The sequence below is a fragment of the Pelobates fuscus genome, chromosome 11 (genome assembly GCF_036172605.1).
Source record: "Pelobates fuscus isolate aPelFus1 chromosome 11, aPelFus1.pri, whole genome shotgun sequence".
NCBI classification, from domain to species: Eukaryota; Metazoa; Chordata; class Amphibia; order Anura; family Pelobatidae; genus Pelobates; species Pelobates fuscus.
In genome coordinates this window covers 100,986,687-101,005,486 of record NC_086327.1, presented here as the reverse complement: position 1 = coordinate 101,005,486, position 18,800 = coordinate 100,986,687, and the positions used below count along the sequence as shown (strand labels likewise).

The window sequence follows — 18,800 nt, the reverse complement described above, 5'->3', positions numbered from 1 at the left end:
GAAACAGCTGCATTGGGCAGAAAAATACATGAAGACTAATTTTCAAACAGTCCTGTTCACTGAGGAGTGCCTTGCATCCCTGAATGGTCCAGATGGATGGAGTAGTGGATGGTTGGTTGATGGTCACCCTGTTCCAACAAGGCTGCGACGTCAGCAAGGTGGTGGTGGAGTCATGTTTTGGGCCGGAATCATGGGAAGAGAGCTGATCGACCCATTTAGGGTCTCCGAAGGTGTAAAGATGACCTCTGCAAAGTATGTGGAGTTTCTGACTGACCACTTTCTTCCATGGTACAGAAGGAATAACTATGCTTTCCGTAATAAAATCATCTTCATGCATGACAATGCACCATCTCATGCTGCAAAGAATACCTCTACATCAAAATCTGCTATGGGGATAAAAGGAGAAAAAGTCATGGTGTGGCTTCCATCCTCCCCTGACCTCAGTCCTATAGAGAACCTTTGGAGCATCCTCAAGCAAAAGATCTATCAGGGTGGGAGGCAGTTTACATCCAAACAGCAGCTCTGAGAGGCTATTCTGACATCTTGCAAACAAATTCAAGCAGAAACGGTCCAAAAACTCACAAGTTCAATGGATGCAAGACGTGTGAAGCTGACATCAAATAAGGGGTCCTATGTTAAAATGTAACGTGACCTGTTAAAATGTTCTAAAAAGTTAAAATGTTGTTATAAGTTTGATTAAAATAGCTTTTGATTTCAGTAAATATGCTGCAAACACAACAAATGACAATTTTTAGTTCTTTACAACCTATAAAGTGTTTTGAAACTTACTGTGCGTAATAATTTGGAACAGTGCATTTTTTATGTTTAAAAAAAATACTGTTATCATTAGTAGGATTGTTCAATAAAATTCAATAAACAGGGTGTATATATATATATATATATGCATATATATATATATATATATATTTATTTATACATATTCTCTTAATTATTTACTACATTAAGAGTTATGTTTTACATATCATACCCTAGGGTTAAGAGCTTGTCCTCTTCTTCTCATTAAACTTGATCTCAACCAATCCAATGCTTTCCTATAGAAAAAGCATTAGGAGGCTCTCGCACATGTGCAGCAAAATGCTGCGCTGCGCCAATCAGCATCTCCTCATAAAGATGCATTGAATCAATGCATCTCTATGGGGAGTGCTCGGCATCTTTACGATCTCCACGCTGTGCAGCAGTGACTCAGGAAGCAACCTCTAGTTGCCATCTGAGTGACTGCCACAAGAGTTATCCCTAAGCATTAATGTAAACATTGTCTTTTCTCTGAAAAGGCAGTGTTTACATTAGAAAGCCTGCAGGAACAGGCCATAGTCACCATAACAACTACATTAAGCTGCAGTTGTTCTATTAACTACAGCACCCCTGTCACTATGCACTGACAGCAGCCTGATTAATTTTAGTGAGAAGCAGCAGTATAAAGTAGTGACAAGACTGCATCTAGCCCATAGTTGGTTCCTGTAGTGATGGTGAAAACACCAATTTCTAACTAAAGATAATGAATAAAAAAAAAAATAGTCCTTAATCATATATTGTTAAAAAAAAAATATCCTCAAAGGCTAGGAAAACAGGGAGACAGTTGTAATCAAATCAAATTTATTAAAATCAGGTTTATTGTCAAAATGTACAGAGTTTTAGCAATGAAAAAATCAAACAAAACTAACTGAAATAGCTCAACACATTGAATGCTTCAATTGGTTTACCCAAATGCAACGTATAAGGACTTCTCAAGTCTCAAAATTATTCAACTCCCTGAGTAGAATCCCTTACAACAGCACAAATATGCAAAAAAAGGTGTTGTATCAAGCACAATTGATGCAACTCCCCAAGGACTTCATTAGTTGCAGAACTTGAAATACCTGAACTGGCTAGAGATTTGTTGAGTGTCATGTTTGACTGCATGTTAGAAATGTGGCTAAGTCAAAAGAATGGTCCACAAAGTTAATATAAGAGATCATCGGCCTGCAGAAACAAGGAACAGGATACAAAAAGATAGCAAAGGCACTCCGGGCTTCCATCCAAAATTTTGGGGCCCCTGACACAGCTCAAGGTCTAAGCCCTGGTTGCCCGACCTTGAGTCCACTCACACGGACTGCTCTGAGTCCGCATTGGATGCAGTGTGTGTGTGTAGTGAATGCAGTGTGTGTATAGTAAATGCAGAGTGTGTGTTTGTATAATGACTGCAGAGTCTGTGTTTTTGTAGTGGATGTAGTGTTTGCATAGGAACTGCAGGGTGTGTATAGTGAATGTAGTGAATGCAGAGTGTGTGTAGTGTCTTTGTAGTGAATGCAGAGTGTGTAGTGAATGTGAATATATGTAGTGAGTGCAGAGCGTGTATAGTGAATGTAGTGTGCGTGTAGTGAACGCAGAGTGTGTATACTGAATGTAGTACGTTTGTAGTGAATGCTGAGTCTGTATACTGAATGTAGTGTGCAGTGAGTGCAGAGTGTGCACAGTGAATGCAGTGTGTTTGTAGTGAATGCAGAGTGTGTAGTGTAGTGTGTGTGTAGCGAGAGCAGTGTGTAGTGAGGTATTTGTAGTGAATGCAGGGTGTGTATATGAATTTAGTGTGTTTTAGTGAATGCAGAGTGTGTATAGTGAATGTAGAGTGAATGTAGGGAGTGCAAAGTATGTATAGGGCATGTAGTGTGATTGTAGTGAATGCAAAGTGTGTATAGTGCATGTAGTGTGTTTCTAGTGACTGCAGAGTCTGTTTAGTGAATGTAGTGGGTTTGTAGTGAATGCAGAGTGTGCATAGTGAATGTAGTGAGTGCAGAGTGTGTTTAGTGAATGTAGTGGGTTTGTAGTGAATGCAGAGTGTGTATATTGAATGTAGTGTGATTGTAGTGAGTGCAGAGTGTGTATAGTGAATGTAGTGAGTGCAGAGTATGTATAGTGAATGCAGTGAGTGCAGAGTATGTATAGTGAATGTAGTGTGTTTGTAGTGAATGCAAAGTGTGTATAGTGCATTTAGTGTGTGTGTGTGTGTGTGTGTAGTGAGTGCAGAGTGTGTGCTTGTAAGGATGCAGTGTGTTTGTAAAATAGGGGGAAAGCATTTTTTTTACATTAATTTGTGTATATTTTTTTATTTTATTCTCCCCTTCATGCTTCTTACCTGGCCAGAGAGGGGGAGATTGCATTCCCTGGTGATCCAGTGGCACGGTGTAGAGAGCCACTGTACATTGCAGAGGGTAACCCAGCAGCACACTCTGTGTTTACTTTCCAGCGCCTCTCAGACTAACTCTCGCAAGACCGGCCTGCGTGCTGTGCGGAGCGTTGCCATGGTAACTCGTGGCAATGCTCTGACAGCTGCTGGGCTCAGGAAAGTTAGACAGAGAGAAGCTGGAAAGAGAAGACAGAGTGTGCTGCTGGGCCACCCTCTGCAGTTACAGGTAGCAGGGGGCCCACAGTGCACATAAATATATATATATATATATATATATATATATATCTAGAATCGCTATATATATGTGCACATAAGGAGTGTGGGGTTTGGACTGCCAGAGTAGTTCCGGCCCCCCTAAATGCACTGAATGTTCCTAGAAATACTGTTGGAAGCATAATTTGCAAGTTTAAAGTTAAAAGAACAGTTACCCAACATGGAAGGGCAGAAAAAGGAAACAATCAATGGCGGCAACCAGATTTCTGTGAAGGCAGGTTGCGAAAAACCATTGAGTGACTGCAAAAGACCTGCGGCAATACTTAGTGGCAACAGACACTGAGGTTTCAGTGATCACAGTAAGGCGCTTACTAAACGCAGAAGGTTTTCATGCCAGAACTCAAAAGCACAAGAAAAGTCAACTCTAATATCTGGAAGAAGAAGATTGAAGCATATGCTGAAAAAAAAGATTTTGCCTACAGTTAAGCATGGTGGTGGCTCGGTGATGGTCTGGGGCTGCTTTGCATCCTCTGGTACTGATAACCTGCAGCGTGTGAAAGGCAAGATAGATTAATTAAAGTATGAGGAAATCCTAGGAGAAAGCATCTTGCAGTCTGTGAGGAAGATGAAGCTTGGGCATCATTGGACCTTCCAACAAGACAATTCCAAGCATACCAAATTCAACCAAGGCTTTGTTGCAGAAGAAGTCTTGGACAATTATACAGTGGCCATCACTGTCACCTGACTTGAACCATAGAAAATCTCTGGTGGGATTTGAAGAAGCTGTTGCAGCACACACAACAAAGAATATTACTGAACTGGAGGCAATTGCTGGTGAGCAATGGGGTAAGATTCCTCAGGAATGCTATCAGAAGCTGGTGTCTGGCTTAGCATCTCGTTTGCAGCAGGTCATAACAGCAAAAGGGTGATCTACTAAGTACTAAAGATGCTTGCCATGAAGGGGTTGAATCATTTTGAGACTGGAGAAGTCATTATAAGTTGCATTTTAAGTAGAATTTGGGGAAACCCCTTGAAGCATTAGTTGTGTTGAGCTGTTTCAGTTGGTTTTGTTTGATTTGTTCATTGCAAACTGCTGAAAGTCTATACATGTTGACAATAAACCTAATTTTCTTTGGGAGTTAAATATTTTTTATTACAAATTGTATAAGCAAGATTTTGATGCATTTTGTGCACAAGACTCTATGTCAAACTTTTAATTTGTTAGAGTACATGTAAAACTTTAACTTTATGTATGAAAATATGTGTATATTTTATATCTGATTTAACATGTTTCAATAGGTCATTCAGATATTTGCAGGATCACTTCAGATAGGTTTGGGAGTTGGCCTCAGTATTTACAGAGTCCATCATAATATATTAGACGATTCCAAACTTGCATTGTGGACCGGCTTGTTGGTAAGGAAAACTATCAATTTCACAGTAATTGTGCATGATAATTGCAATGCCACAAGTTTATTTGTACCAGAAGCAATGAAACAAAATGAAAACAAAAGCAAAAAAGTAACTATGATAATGGTATATAAATAATGCTTGTGGATATGTAAAAATGTAAGCAGTGACAGTGGCGGAACTAATGAAGAGAGGACCTTGGTGCAAGAAATGTTTTTGGGCCCATCTATAGAAAAATGGTTGCCAAAAGGTAGTTATTGTATCACTCCTGCAATGCATTGCGTGTTGGGGAACTATCATGTGTCCATGCTTTTAGGGTTGTATTGATGTGCAGTGTCTATGTGCTTGAATGTAATATTTTTGTATGGAGCATGTGTGCGTGAATGTAGGGGTGTATTTGAGTGTAGTGGTAACTGTGACAAACGCTACTTCCCATGTACATTTGCCATGGACTCTTGGAGGAGTGTGGAAGCCAGCCTCCTGCCCACAGACTATGGTCCAGGTCTGGGACACCATTTGGGAGTTACTCTGCCCAGCCGCCTTTAACAGCTTTCCCTGGGTGCTTCTAGTTAGGCACTTACCCTTCATGTGAATGGAACCGAACGCTGGCTCTCTGGCGGCCGTTCGCATGAACCAAACCCAGGAATAGTCCCAGCGGTACTTAGCTGAGACCCCTACGGAACTAAAGCTAGTCCCATGGGAGCTAGCTGAGGCAGGGGGGAGTGGGCATTAGCTGTCTGAAGCTGCTGGGAGCAAACTTAGACTACTACTGGCTCTCTATGCTCTATCATTCTCTCTCTCCCCACCCCCCACCCCCCCTACTATCTCACACTCACTCTCTATGCAACTCTCTATGTGCTGGGAAGAAGTGATATAGGCTGAAAAACGATTTGCATCCACCAAGTCCACCCTTTCTTTCATCTGTTTTTACTGTTGATTCAAAGAAAGCAAAACACAGTTTGAAGCTCTTTTTGCTATAAACTAGGAAAAATCCATTCTCCATTCCAGAATGGCAGTCAGATCTCTGTTTGGATCAAGAAGCTGTTACACCAACTATTTAAAATGATATCCCGGAATATTGTGTTTTTTGAAATAATTAATCCTGTTGTTGTTTAAAAATCTGTGCAGTCTCTCATAACATCATCATCTTTTTAGCAAAAGATTTCCACATCTTTATTGTTCTTACTATAAAGAACCCTTTTATTTGCCTTCAACGAAATCTACTTTCTTCCAGTGAAAATGGTTGACCTCATGTCCTATGTATAGTTCTAGTTATGATCACATTTCCAGACAATGCTTTATATTGGCACTGAATATATTTGTATAATGTTATCATATCCCCTCTGAGATACTGTTTTTATAAATTACAGATTTAAATTTTTTCACCTTTCCTCATGACTAAAATATTCCATTCCATTCCACTTGTTCATTTTGCAGCCTTTCTGGGGTTGAGAAAGTGCCTCAAGCTGGGGTTCTGCCTTCTTTTGTATTAGAAAACAGATGTGAGAAATTCTTAGCTTGATGGTCGCAATTGTTTTTCAGCCTATGTAATTATGTGACCCGTCTGTGCCTGTCCGTCTGGATCAGTCAGTGCCTGTGTATGCCTGTTTACGTGTATGTCTCTGCATGCTTTTGTAAACCTGCTGTGTGTGCCTGTGTTTGTGTACCTGTAGGAGGGTCTGTAAAAAATAGTGAATGGGCCAAGAGGAATGTTAAGGGCTGGGGTTGGGGAGGGGCATGGTTGGGAATGGTAGAGGGACAAAAGGTGGAGATTTAGGAATGGTGTCACCAAATTATTTTTGGGCTTAAACCCCAGTTTTTTTTGTTTTGTTTTTTAAAACCTAACAATGCCCTTATCCATAAGATATTGAAGTCTAGTAATTGTTAATCAGTTTAACGCCGTTTTTAATTGCTTTACAGTACATTATTTCTGGATCTCTTTCAGTTGCTGCATCTAACAAACCAACTAAGATAATGGTAAATATTCTGTATAATATAAAAACATTTTGTGGTAAACACGGTCAAGTGTTGTTTTTGTTTTCCTTAAAGTTGATTAACGTATGGTTAAAAATTGCCCCTAGGCTAGTAATGTGTCAGGATTAAGTCCACTCAACATGCAGAATTAGTCAGCAAAATTAAAGGATAGGATAGAGCGTATCATTATATGCCCTTAGAAGTGGTTGAGTTTAATTCAAATGCCTACAAAAAGGTGAAATACACCTGAAATTCCAATGCAAAAAATACCAGCATTTCATAGAGTTCTATCTTACTTAAAGGGACTCTCCAGTGCCAGGAAAACAAACCCATGTCCCACTCTCTCCCGCCCCATCCCATGTCGCTGAAGGGGTTAAAACCCCTTCAGCGACTTCCTGAATACAGTAAGTGTGAGTCTTCACCAAGTACGTGATTCAAACATCAACTGAAGTCACCCAGACCTCTTCATCTCAGTGAAGTGGCCTGGGTGCAGGGGTCCTGTCATTTTAACTTTTCAAGGCAAAACATTGCATTTTGCAGAAAGTTTCTAAAGCTTCTCTATGAGGAGCATTGGGTTTGACCACATTGTAGGTGGCCATGGCTCCGCCATGATATCACAGGAGACAGAGTGTTAAGGGAGCCTTCATGCTAGAAATGGTAGGTGAAAATTTTTATTTTATTATTTGTATGGCACAAAAGTTGAGGGGAGTCACTATAAATAGAGACAGGGATACTAAAATGTTAGGGTTACAAGTTTGTAATCCTAGCACTTTAGTGTGCTTTTAATTCCAAAATAGCAGAGAAATGAGTGAGGAACATAATATACACACCAAACCTGCATAACTAAGCTAAAGTTGTTTTGATGCTTAGAGTGTCCCTTTAATATAAATCTATAAAGCCAGTCAAACATCGTACAAGCAACTGCCATAAGAAACTGCAAGGAGCTAAATCCCCAGACCCTCTAGCCATTGGTTCTTTGAATAAAATGGAAGAAATCTATTTTTTTATTGCAATATGTCCATGAGTAACACAGATATATAGCTGGGCTTCAACCTCAACAAACCATTTGTACAGTGAGCAGCAACATTATGAGAATACATATTTACAAAATCACACAGTAGCAATGTTTGTGATAATAATTTTCCATATTAATTAAGAATGATTGATTGAACACTATTGAGCAAATTCAACTATTATCGATAGTTAAGATGGCGCCGGTACTGAAAATGTTGTTAACCACAAAACACAGCGCCAGAATGACTCATGCATAGTTTCACGAGATAGTTATGAGAACAGAGCTAGCTTTTTAGATAAGAGATAATAACCGCACATATCTGACATGGTATTGTTGATGGGGCTGGACAGCCTGGCAGCTGCAGGTCCTATCCAACGCTTTTGCAAGGTCTTTGCTAGGCTGCACTGATAAGATTTGGTGGAAAAGTACAGACTATTCACCCCGTTGATTATTAAGTTTCTTATAAAAGACGAGAAAACTTGGCACTCGTTTGGAGTACTACCCACCTGTAATACGGACGCATAATGCTTGTTCTGATGATTTCCCAGTAAGAGAGGGTCCCCTTCAAGCCTGACTACCAGAAGTTCTCTCAGTCGAGTGCAGCAAGCTTCTCTTATGGTGATGTATACTTGAGCTGTTTCTTTAAGCTGTTTTTATTAAGCAGTTTTTATTAAGATGAATATTAAGCATTAAGTCTCTGTTAGTCAATAAAGTTTGTATTGATTATTTACAAGTACTTGATGTCAGTGTCTTTCCCTTTCTCAAATACTCAATTCACTCATCCCGAAAAGGATTTTGGTGCCCACCAATATCTTTAAAAACCTTAGAGTAATTGATTATTATCTTTTTGATATTGGTGCTTCATGAATTTAATGATTAGGCACAACAATGTTCTAATAGCTAGTTAAAAGTAATGTATTGAAGTGGTCATGGTACTTGGAGTCTGTATGCACAGCATTTCAATATTAAATGCTGCACATGCCATGATATGTAGGATAGTTTTTGGAGGTGTAAATTAACCTCTGGAAGTGTTTTCAGCCAGCCCAGAATAAGCGTTCAGGGCTGAAAGCCATAGAATGAGCATCGGTATCAGCATGCAGCTTCGGAACCAGATGTGCATCACCAAGATAAGAGGCCAGGCTCCCAAGAGGACCCAGGAAAAAGGGCAAAACAATTGTAAAAGGGCTTGCCACATTAACAGGGAATGGCGCCCAGGTACTCCTTGTGTCATATCCACTACAATTGGCTGTGATAGTTATGATGCCTGGAGTAACTCTTAAAACAGGATAGCGGAAAAAAAAATGGTGCTACCCTTTTAAATTTAATTTTTAGTATTAGTTGCAGCAAATGGAAATTGAAATGCTAAATGGTGTTTTTACATTCTATCGTTGATGCTCTAGGTTGACATTTAATCAGTACATACACTGAGCAGTCACAACATTAAAACCATGTCATGTAGGTCCTCCCTGTGGTGCGAAAACAGCTCTAATGCATGGAGGCATGGACTCCACAAAACCTCTGAATGTGTCATATGGTAACTGGCACCAATACATTAGTAGCAGATCCTTTAAATGAGAGAAGCCTCGATGGATTGGACTTGTTGTTCCAACACATCCCACAGATTCTAAATTGGATTGAGGTCTGTGGAATTTGGAGGCCAATGCAACATGTTGAACTCTTTGTCATGTTCCTCAAACCATTTCTGAACAATTTTTGATACGTGGCAGAGTGCATTATCCTTCTGAAAAAGGCAACTGCCACCAGGAAACACCATTGCTCCAGGTAGGTGTTACATATCAAAATTTTAAGGTTTTAATGTTGTGGCTCATCGGTGTAAATAATCATAGAAATCGATTTACATTCAACTTTTAATTGTTGATCAGTGTATACATTTATAGAATATGATAATTGTAGACTATATGCAATAATTATTCCAAAACACTGAATGATACTAACTATAAAAGCATGAATTGGATTTCCTGAAAACTGAAATTTAAAGCATGAAACATCTATGTATTTCTATTCCAGGTGAACACCAGCTTTATTATCAACACAATCAGTACACTGATGGCTGCGGTTTCCCTTTTAATATATATTAGTTATCTTATTAGTGAAGGGAACAGGAGTACCATATACAGTACATACTACATACAATGTGCCTACTATGATCCAATACACAAATGTAAAGGAAATTTCAACTTAAAAGTAAGTTTATTTTTGTTATTATTATGATTTGGTTAATCTTTAAGCCTTTGAGATGTGTGAGCTCGAGACAGATGTAAATGTCTTCTTCCAATTAGAGCTCCCCTATTTGACTAATTACATTTTTTCTGTTTATTTATTTTAACATTCTTATTTTAACCCATGGACCTGGGGTTAGATTAATTACATTATATTATATGAAGCTTAACCTGGTCATTGGGGTTTAGTAGGTTTCTGTTCAGGAGATGAGCACTATTTGAAGTGCCCCAGCACATTCAGGGGCCTTTAAGCTAACTGGTGCAATTTTAGGTTCAAATGTAGTCAATGGGCATAGTCACCACATATTTCAATTGGTAATTTGGGGGATTATCTGTAATTATTGGCGACTTTGGGCTCTCTAAAGTTTTGCTTCATTTGCCAGGATTGGAAATCTCAATAAATTAATATAGTTATATATTCAAAACAAAGCTCAGCATCTGCTTCCCCTGCCAACATAGACCATGTCCCTGCGTGAAGTGTTAGAACTCTTACTGAGGGAGCAGGTACATACCTGCCAGTATTACCTGCCCACATTCTCAGACTGAGGTGGGCAAGCAGGAGAAAAGACTGCACAGAGCACATTATGAGTGGCGGACCTGCCCATAAAAGTGGTGGGTCTGCCCGTAAAAATGGTGGGAAGGCTGATAGGGTCTCCCCGTTTAAGGCAGATCATGCCTGGAACTTGGCTCATGTTCTCCAAGCATTGACCTAGTGCCCAGTCCCTTCCTGCATCTTGAAATCTGGCCAGCAGATTTCAAAATGCATGAAAGGTCCCCAGGACCCAGTTTTGCAGGTACAGTACCCCAAAATTTGGGAATGTCCTGCAAATTACATACTGTTGGCAAATATACAGGTGGGGAACTGACTTAAAAAAAAAATCCTTTATTTTTCATGGATATGTCAAAACAATAAACATTGTATTTACAAAACAAGATATATATTTGTGTAAAGTCTTCCAGGCTTCACAGCTGAGATGCATCAAGAAATGTATTTCAAAACAATATAGCACAGCATATGTTTATTAATATTCACAATACAACAAAAGTACAAAAGAGCATTTACTCCATAAGGACACCGCTTCAAGAACATGGGCTTACCCTTAACCCCTTAAGGACACATGACGTGTGAGACATGTCATGATTCCCTTTTATTCCAGAAGTTTGGTCCTTAAGGGGTTAAGGACACAAGTAATTTTTGCATTTTATACTATTTGTGTTAAAATGCACTTTGCAACTCTATCATTTATTGTACCAATACATATATATATATATATATATATATATATACACCATTTTTTAGAGAACAACAAGGGCTTTCATTTGATGTGACATACACGTATATAAAGAGAGCAAAAGACAAGCCAGCCTGTATTTCAGATCTGTTCTGCCTTTTTGGGTAGAACCAATCTGAGATGCGAATGGCCTGGTTCCCTCGATAATGGCACAAGATGACCTAAAACCAGCTTGAGAACTGAGCGGGAACCCACCGAAGGGCAGGCTAATTGAGCTGTAGTCCATTATCAGCCCCCTCTTGCGACTTGGTTTTGGCTCCCCTTAAGTTTAAAAGGTAATCCAGACATGGACCCCTTGCTCACGGTGCCTAAAGAGATATTGACTATACCACACTGATGATGCCTAAGAAGGTTGAAACGATCGTCTAGGGATGCTGTATCTCTCGTGCAGAGAGAGCCGGCCTGTATTTTGGATCTGTTCTGCCCTTTTGAGTGGAATCAGTCTGAGATGCATGGCCTGGTTCTCTCAGTAGTGTCACAAGATGAGCTAAAACCAGCTTGAGAACTGAGCGGGGACCCACCGAAGGGCAGGCTAATTGAGCTGTTGTCCATTCTCAACACTATCTTGCGACTTGTTTTTTGCAAGATAATGGGAAAAATTAAAAATAAAATTCACAGTTTTGGCAATAATAACTTGTGCATAATATGTCCAGCTTAGTAAAAGGAATTCAAAATAGATTAATGTATGTGTCTTGACTTTTAGAGTACATAATATATGTAGGATTTTTTTTTTTTTTTTTTAAGTTGCAGGTCACAAACTACAAGGTCTATAATAACATTTCAATGTGAAATAATTTTAAAAGTTGGTATGCTTGTCTTGTAAGATTAATCCATTAAGCCATCACAGAAAACAATATTGCCACACAAAAGTATATATTTATATAAAGTAGACATCACAGGCTATTTACCTAAGGTTGTTTTGACACTTTTTATGTAGCCATGTCACCGACAATCTCTGCTAAATATTGTAGTAAAATTGTGTTTTTTCTGTTTTCCGACATACACACATATAACAATGTTACTTTAATGTGTATTTCATAAAGCTGGTGTGTGCTATTCCTGTACAAAATTAAACCCATTTTGAGTTCATCTACATCTGCTGAGTACAATAATATCCCCATTGTATGCCTTTGCCACTATTCCGTGAAGCTACATTGCAATATACGAGACCAGGCTATTTCAGTTTATATAGTTAGAATTTTAAAAGATGGATTTGATGGACCCATGTCTGATTTAGTGGCATTATAGCAGTTGTTCAAATAACCCCACAAAGGACTTTCATTTGAGAAAGCAGAAACTCCAGGGTATCTTATATGGCATATATTGTGCCTTAACGTGCCGCCATTTGTTCACCAATTTATGTCAAAGTTTGAGGTGAGGGGAAAAAAAGGCCATTTCTACACACATGTTGCATTTTGGGGTATTTTGTACATTTGATATGTGCCACTGTCATAAAATCACCCACATTATGCTCAATTACATCTTCCAAGTAAAACAATATGCCCAATGTATGACATAGACACTATTTTGTGAAGTTACTGTAAAAGAGACGTGACAATTTCAGGTTTTTAATCATGAATTTTCATAGATGGTTTTGATAGGTCCATGACCTATTTTTAGCAGGATACTTATTCTAACTACCCAATAAATGCATACCATTTCTAAAAGAAGAAACCCCAGGGTATTTCTAAAGGCATATTTTAGACCTCAGCGTGGGATCATTTTTCCACTAGCTTGTACCAAGTGTAGTGGTAATGAGCTTTTTTTGACACACACAGTGAGTTTGTACTATATATTTTGCAACACTGTATACTACGGCTGTATAATACTTCATATGTTGCTCAGCTATATCATCTGAGTACAGCAATACCCCTATATGTACCTTTGCCAGGTATATGTGGATGTTGAAGGGGCACATTTAAGACACAGCAATTCCAGTTTTTCAAATTTGAATTTTTGCACTGGGTTAATGTCCCATTTTGGAGTATTAGCTCATTCCAACTACCCCACAAAGAAGACGCCGCTGGGTGTTTCAAAAGCCATATTTTAAACCTTAGCATGGGATCATTTTTCCACTAGCTTGTACCAAGTATAGTGGTAATAAGCTTTTCTTCTGCCTTTTTGACACATAATGCTTCAAACCTTATGTGTGCTAAGGCAGAATAATATTTAATATATTTCTCAGCTATGTCGTCTGAGTAAAGCAATAGCCCCATATGTACCTTTGACAGTTATATGTGGACATTGAAAGGGCAAATTTGAAACACAGCCATTTAAGTTTTTTCAAACTTTGACATTTTACTCTGGGTCAATGTCCCATTATAGAGTATGTTAGCAGGTCGCTTATTCGAACTAAACAACATTCTCATACAATTTTTTTAAAGAAGACGCCCCAGAGTGTTTTAAAAGGAATATTTTGAACCTTAGTGTCGAATCAGCGGTAATAAGCCTTTTCTTCTCTTTTTTAAAACCTTTTTTTATTACTTTTTAAAACTTTTAAAAACTTTTTTTACTGTTAACCTTTAACTAGCCTAACAGTAATTCCCCAAATTCCCCCACTTTAGCTAAATAAAGAAAACAAATATTTATAAATATGTAACCCTGAGGGTTAAAATAAATTAAAAGTTAACCCTCAGGGCTTAAAAAAAGTCAGATCACAGTAAAATACTGTGATCTGAAGTTTGATCACTGCAGGGAATGATCAATTGGCAGGGAAGGGGTTTCATTTTATTACAGCAGGGTAAATGGGGAGTTGGATTTTAACTTAATATAATTTATTTTCTAGGGAGAAGCAGATTAGCACTGATCCATCTCCCTGCACTTCACACTGAACATGGAGGTGCAGGGAGGCGGGTAAGCAGCCCCTGCAGCACATGTGCTCATTCTGACTGGCTGTCAGAGTGATCACATTGACTGGGGCCGTGCAGTTGGCTGCTGCCTGTCTGCCTCGGACACCGGGGCAGACTGCAGCATCAATACCCCATGATTAATGCGATTTCAGGTTAATTTTAGTAAATGTTGGGAAATTTTCCGTCATGTGTCCATAAGGGTAGTACATGCCTGACGAAAACTTTCCATCTTCCATCATGAAAGGGATAATGAACATATACCTAAATATGTGAATATTCAGTTAGGAGTGCCTCTGGTGTGCGGCTCTGTACTGTATATGCCAGGTTGCTGAGTGGTTGTCCGTCACCCCCAACCTCCCTTGTGCTCCCAGGCATAGAGTTGTGAGTACTTGGTGGGCAGAGGCCAGCTGCACTCTGCCCTGTTGCCAGCACTTCTGCTGGGGTGGCTTGTGGGTATTCAGACCCTGGACAAAGGGAAAGGGGAGGCCAGAGGCCAACTGCTCTCTGCCCGGTTGCCAGCTCTTACGCTGGGATAACTGGTACATTACCTTGCCCTGTAACAAGGGGGAAGATAGGGAAGAGGCCAGAGGTGTTCTGCCCTGATGCCATCTCTTCTGCTGGAAGGGGGTCAGTGGGTGTTGCAGTCTCATCCACTAACCCCAGTACCCGGTTGGGAATTGGCTGTAGAGAAAAGGGATCGCCTACCTCCTCCTGGTATTCCTGCAGGTCTGGTTGGGAATCTGGACCGGCGGTCCAATATTCCTGTAAGTCTGATGCAGAGACCGCGGTCCCATCTTCACCATTGGGGTCAGGAGTGCTGTCCTCTTGTAATTGGGAAGAGGGACCAACTCTCTCCTCTTCCGGTATATCCGGCTGTCGCTGGGGAGGAAGGATGACACCTTCCGCTCCCTATACTGCACACTGCTGCTGGGGAGTGAGACTGATTCTCTCCACTCCCTGTAGGATACACTGCCACTGAGGAGAGAGACCGAACCGTCTCTTCTCCCGATAACATACTGGGCAACTGGGGAGTATGACCGACTGTCCCCACTCTCGGTAACTCTGGCTGTAGCTGGGGATCTGGGCCGGCTGCCCAGTATCCCTGTTGGGCCGGTGGAGAGACCTCAGTCCCATCTCCACCTGCCGTCTGGAGGTCTTCCCAGGAAAAAAAGTCTATGAGGTCCCCTACTTCAGTAGCTGGTAGTGAAGCAGGGGGTACCACAGCCAGGTCTTTCCAGCTGTAGGGTGGCGGATCTGGGTCTGTCTGCTGGGTAGATGGGGGCCCGAATTGAGCTGATCAGGTGCTGGTACTACTGCTCTAGATCCCATTCTAGGGTGGCCAGATGGATCAGATCTGGCCCTAGGTCGCCAGCTCTAGGGATATCCAGTATGGCCTCCCTATGGTTATGTATGACCCAAAAGCGTGACTCTCTAGCACTCCCGAACTCCGGTTGGGCAAAGGTCTCCCATAACAGGCCAGGGTCATTTTAATCCTCACCCTCAGGCTTCTCATAGCACCTGGTACGCGTCGTCGAGTCTCAGTTCAATTCATACCAGCAGCTCGAGCTTCAACACACTCATTCAGGGGCTGGTCTCCCAGGAGAGGCATCCGCAGTACCACTCGTGCCTGTAGCCGCTGCTTCACGCTGGGGAGACTCTCACCTCGCCAACGCTGTACACCCTTCAGGGTTTCATCCCAAGGCTCTTTTTTAGCGGCCTCTCTGTAGCACAACATGGCCGCCTCTGATACAGGCCCATCCTGTAGGGTCAAGAGGTCGAACACTGTCCAGGGGCTAGCTGGTTCCATATCGCTGTAGACAGGAACGCTGCGTGGTAGCTAGCTCTATCCCTCAATTTAAAAATCCAAAACCGGTGTCTCCAGGATGCTGCTCCTCTCACTAGGAAGCCATCCTGCTGCTGCAACTAAATGTGACAGACCACCGGGTGCCTTCATCAATCGATGCTCCTAATGCTTACCGAGGACTCCAAGCACTCCACCAGACACCATCAGCACTGTAGCCCCTTAACCGCCACAGCTTGGCTGTGTTCTCACCATCCTCCACCCACCCTGGACCCAAGACCAGGATCCAGCTTCCAGTGGGTGAACCTATCTTCCAAGAGAGTATACCTGTGAAGCTCTTATAAGTGCTAGTGGTTATAGCTTGTATAGCAGGTCCCTACAAACACGAGGCGAGGCTCTTTGTTGAGGGTAAAGCTGGAACTGATTTTAATGGTGCCACACTTGGCCTTTTATGACAGTCCCCATGCAAGGTGTCCTCTCACATGTACTACAATACAAAATTATAAACCAATAACAACAGGGTTACAAGGCACGACACCCCCATACAGGGCCGGACTGGCCCACCGGGATACCGGGAAATTCCCCGCTGGGCCGGTGCTCCTGGGGCCGGCAGTGCAGCACATTACTCTTTTTTTCCTCCTCTGACATCTTTGTTTGGGGCTGGATCCTGGGACAGAAAGTTTGCTGGATGGCTGCCAGAGGCCGGTAAGAAAAAAAGGTGACAGCTGGTTTGCAGCAGAGAGCAGTGAGAGAGCACTGCATGTCTCTCTCACTCTCTCACAAAAGCAGCTTCCCTCCAGCTCCGCATGGACAGTCTGCAGATCCAGCCCCCGCACTAGAGCTCCGCCCCCAGCCTCTCCCTGGTGACCTTTCACACAGGAAGTGGAAGAGCTTCATGGAAAATACTCACACTGCTCTCACAGTCCAGGTACAGTGAAGGTACAGGTAATTATATAGCCACTAAGCAGCCCAGGATTTTTTTTTTTGTGTAATACATTTTATTGGGTTTTCCAATCCATATACAATTTACACATTTTCAGAACACAAGTGAAACAATTTGAGCAATTATCACAGGATAATATTAGCTTGGTACAGAATATGTTCATACAGTTACAGGTGAAAATTTTTAACATAAGAGGGGATATCGCATTCCCTGTGGTATCTGATGTTTACAGGGTGCCATGCAGGTGGTTGAACAGAAGCTCAATTATTAAAGACACATTTTCCTGTTATGGCATCATCCTCTTACACCATATTGTGCGAATGTTATGTCAATCTCTATTAGCGTTCCTTAATCTAGTGTGAAAATGAACTAGTGAATAACAATAATGAGGGGGGAAGGGGGGGGGAGGGGTAGACCAGGGTGTCAGGGGGGTGTAGGTCGGTTCTCTATCAGGGATACACGTGTTAATGGAACCACTTAGTAATTTACTCCTTTGGATGCTTGTCTCCAGGCATCCCTTTTCTTCCACGCTACCTGCCAGAACTTGTTCCCTGCCTTCAGCTGCCTTGCTGCTATTTCATAGGATTTGGTGATTTCCACCATGTCTAAGCACTTACTAACATCTGGAGTATTTGCATTTAGCCACATTTTACTTATGGATGTGAGAGCTGCGATTATTATATGGTAGATGAGATATAGGTCTGCTTTTTGTAGGTCTTGAGGTAGCGCTAATAACAGGAAGGTTTCTGGGGAGAGTTGTATGTTATTACTTATAGATTTCTTAATGGTATGTGAGATGCCATTCCAGAAAGGTCGTAACTTTGGACATGTCCACCATATGTGGAGCATCGTACCCGGCTCTCTAAGACACCTCCAGCAATTTCTGGACTTCCGTTTATCATATTTGTGTAGTTTGTTTGGTACCATATACCAGCGGTATAGTACCTTCCTACTTGTCTCTACATGCGACGTGTTTAGTGTGAGATGCTTGTGAGCCTGCAGAATTGTTGACCAGGCTTCATTGGACATGTCCATGTGTAGTTCTTGCTCCCAAGCCCGTACAAAGGGTAAAGTTTTAGGTGGTGTTTGGGTTCTAGATAATTTATATAAGAGAGATAGTAGCTTTTGCGGTTGCTGATTGGCTACACATATTTTCTCTAGTGGTGACAGAGGGGTTCCCTGTTTGTGTGTATTGTCTGCAATGGCATGTTTCCGCACCCACGAGTGCAGTTGCAAATAGGTGAAGTAGGCTCTTTGGGGCAGACCAAATGTTTTAGAGAGCGAGTCATAGGTTAGTAGACGGCCTTCTGGCATAATCTGGGATAGGCATTTGATCCCGTGGTCATACCACAGGCCAGTATCGAATCCGGGGATAAGTACATGGAGTGCTTGTGTTTGCAATGCTGGGGATATATAAGACACCGGGTAATGTTTTGTTACACATTTATCCCATGCCACGAGAGTAGCCGTGGTTGTAGGGCAAGCGTTAATGAATTTTGGCCTTTGATGTTTGGGGATCCAGGCCAGGGTGGGCAATGTCAGTCCACCGGTGTTTACCCTTTCGATCTGGTGCCATGGTGGCATCGTGATGTGGTGGAACGTCCCTATGAGGGTGCTCATAAGGGCCGCTATGTAGTAACTCATGATTTCTGGTACTCCCATCCCCCCTTCTTTAAAGGGTTTATACATGGTGGTCGCTGCCACTCTAGATCGTTTACCTCCCCATATAAAGCTATTAAGCAAGCGTTGGGTTCCAGTGAAAAAATCCTTTGGCAGGCAGATTTGGAGCGTCCTGAACAGGTATTGTAACTTGGGTAGTATCATCATTTTTACTGCCGCTATCCTGCCTGTCCAGGAAACATATTTACCCTTCCAACCG

General features: G+C 41.5%; 1 protein-coding gene across 2 annotated transcripts in view; it reads left to right on the top strand.

Annotated features, from left to right (window-relative positions):
- The window catches only part of LOC134577948 (membrane-spanning 4-domains subfamily A member 4D-like), a 40,880-nt gene that overhangs the window by 10,314 nt on the left and 11,766 nt on the right, over positions 1-18,800 (top strand). For both annotated transcript variants that reach the window (XM_063436894.1, XM_063436895.1), the window contains exons 3-5: positions 4,697-4,813; positions 6,728-6,784; positions 9,825-10,001. In XM_063436894.1, coding sequence (XP_063292964.1) covers positions 4,697-4,813; positions 6,728-6,784; positions 9,825-10,001 — 351 coding nt within the window. The remainder of the gene's footprint in view (positions 1-4,696; positions 4,814-6,727; positions 6,785-9,824; positions 10,002-18,800) is intronic.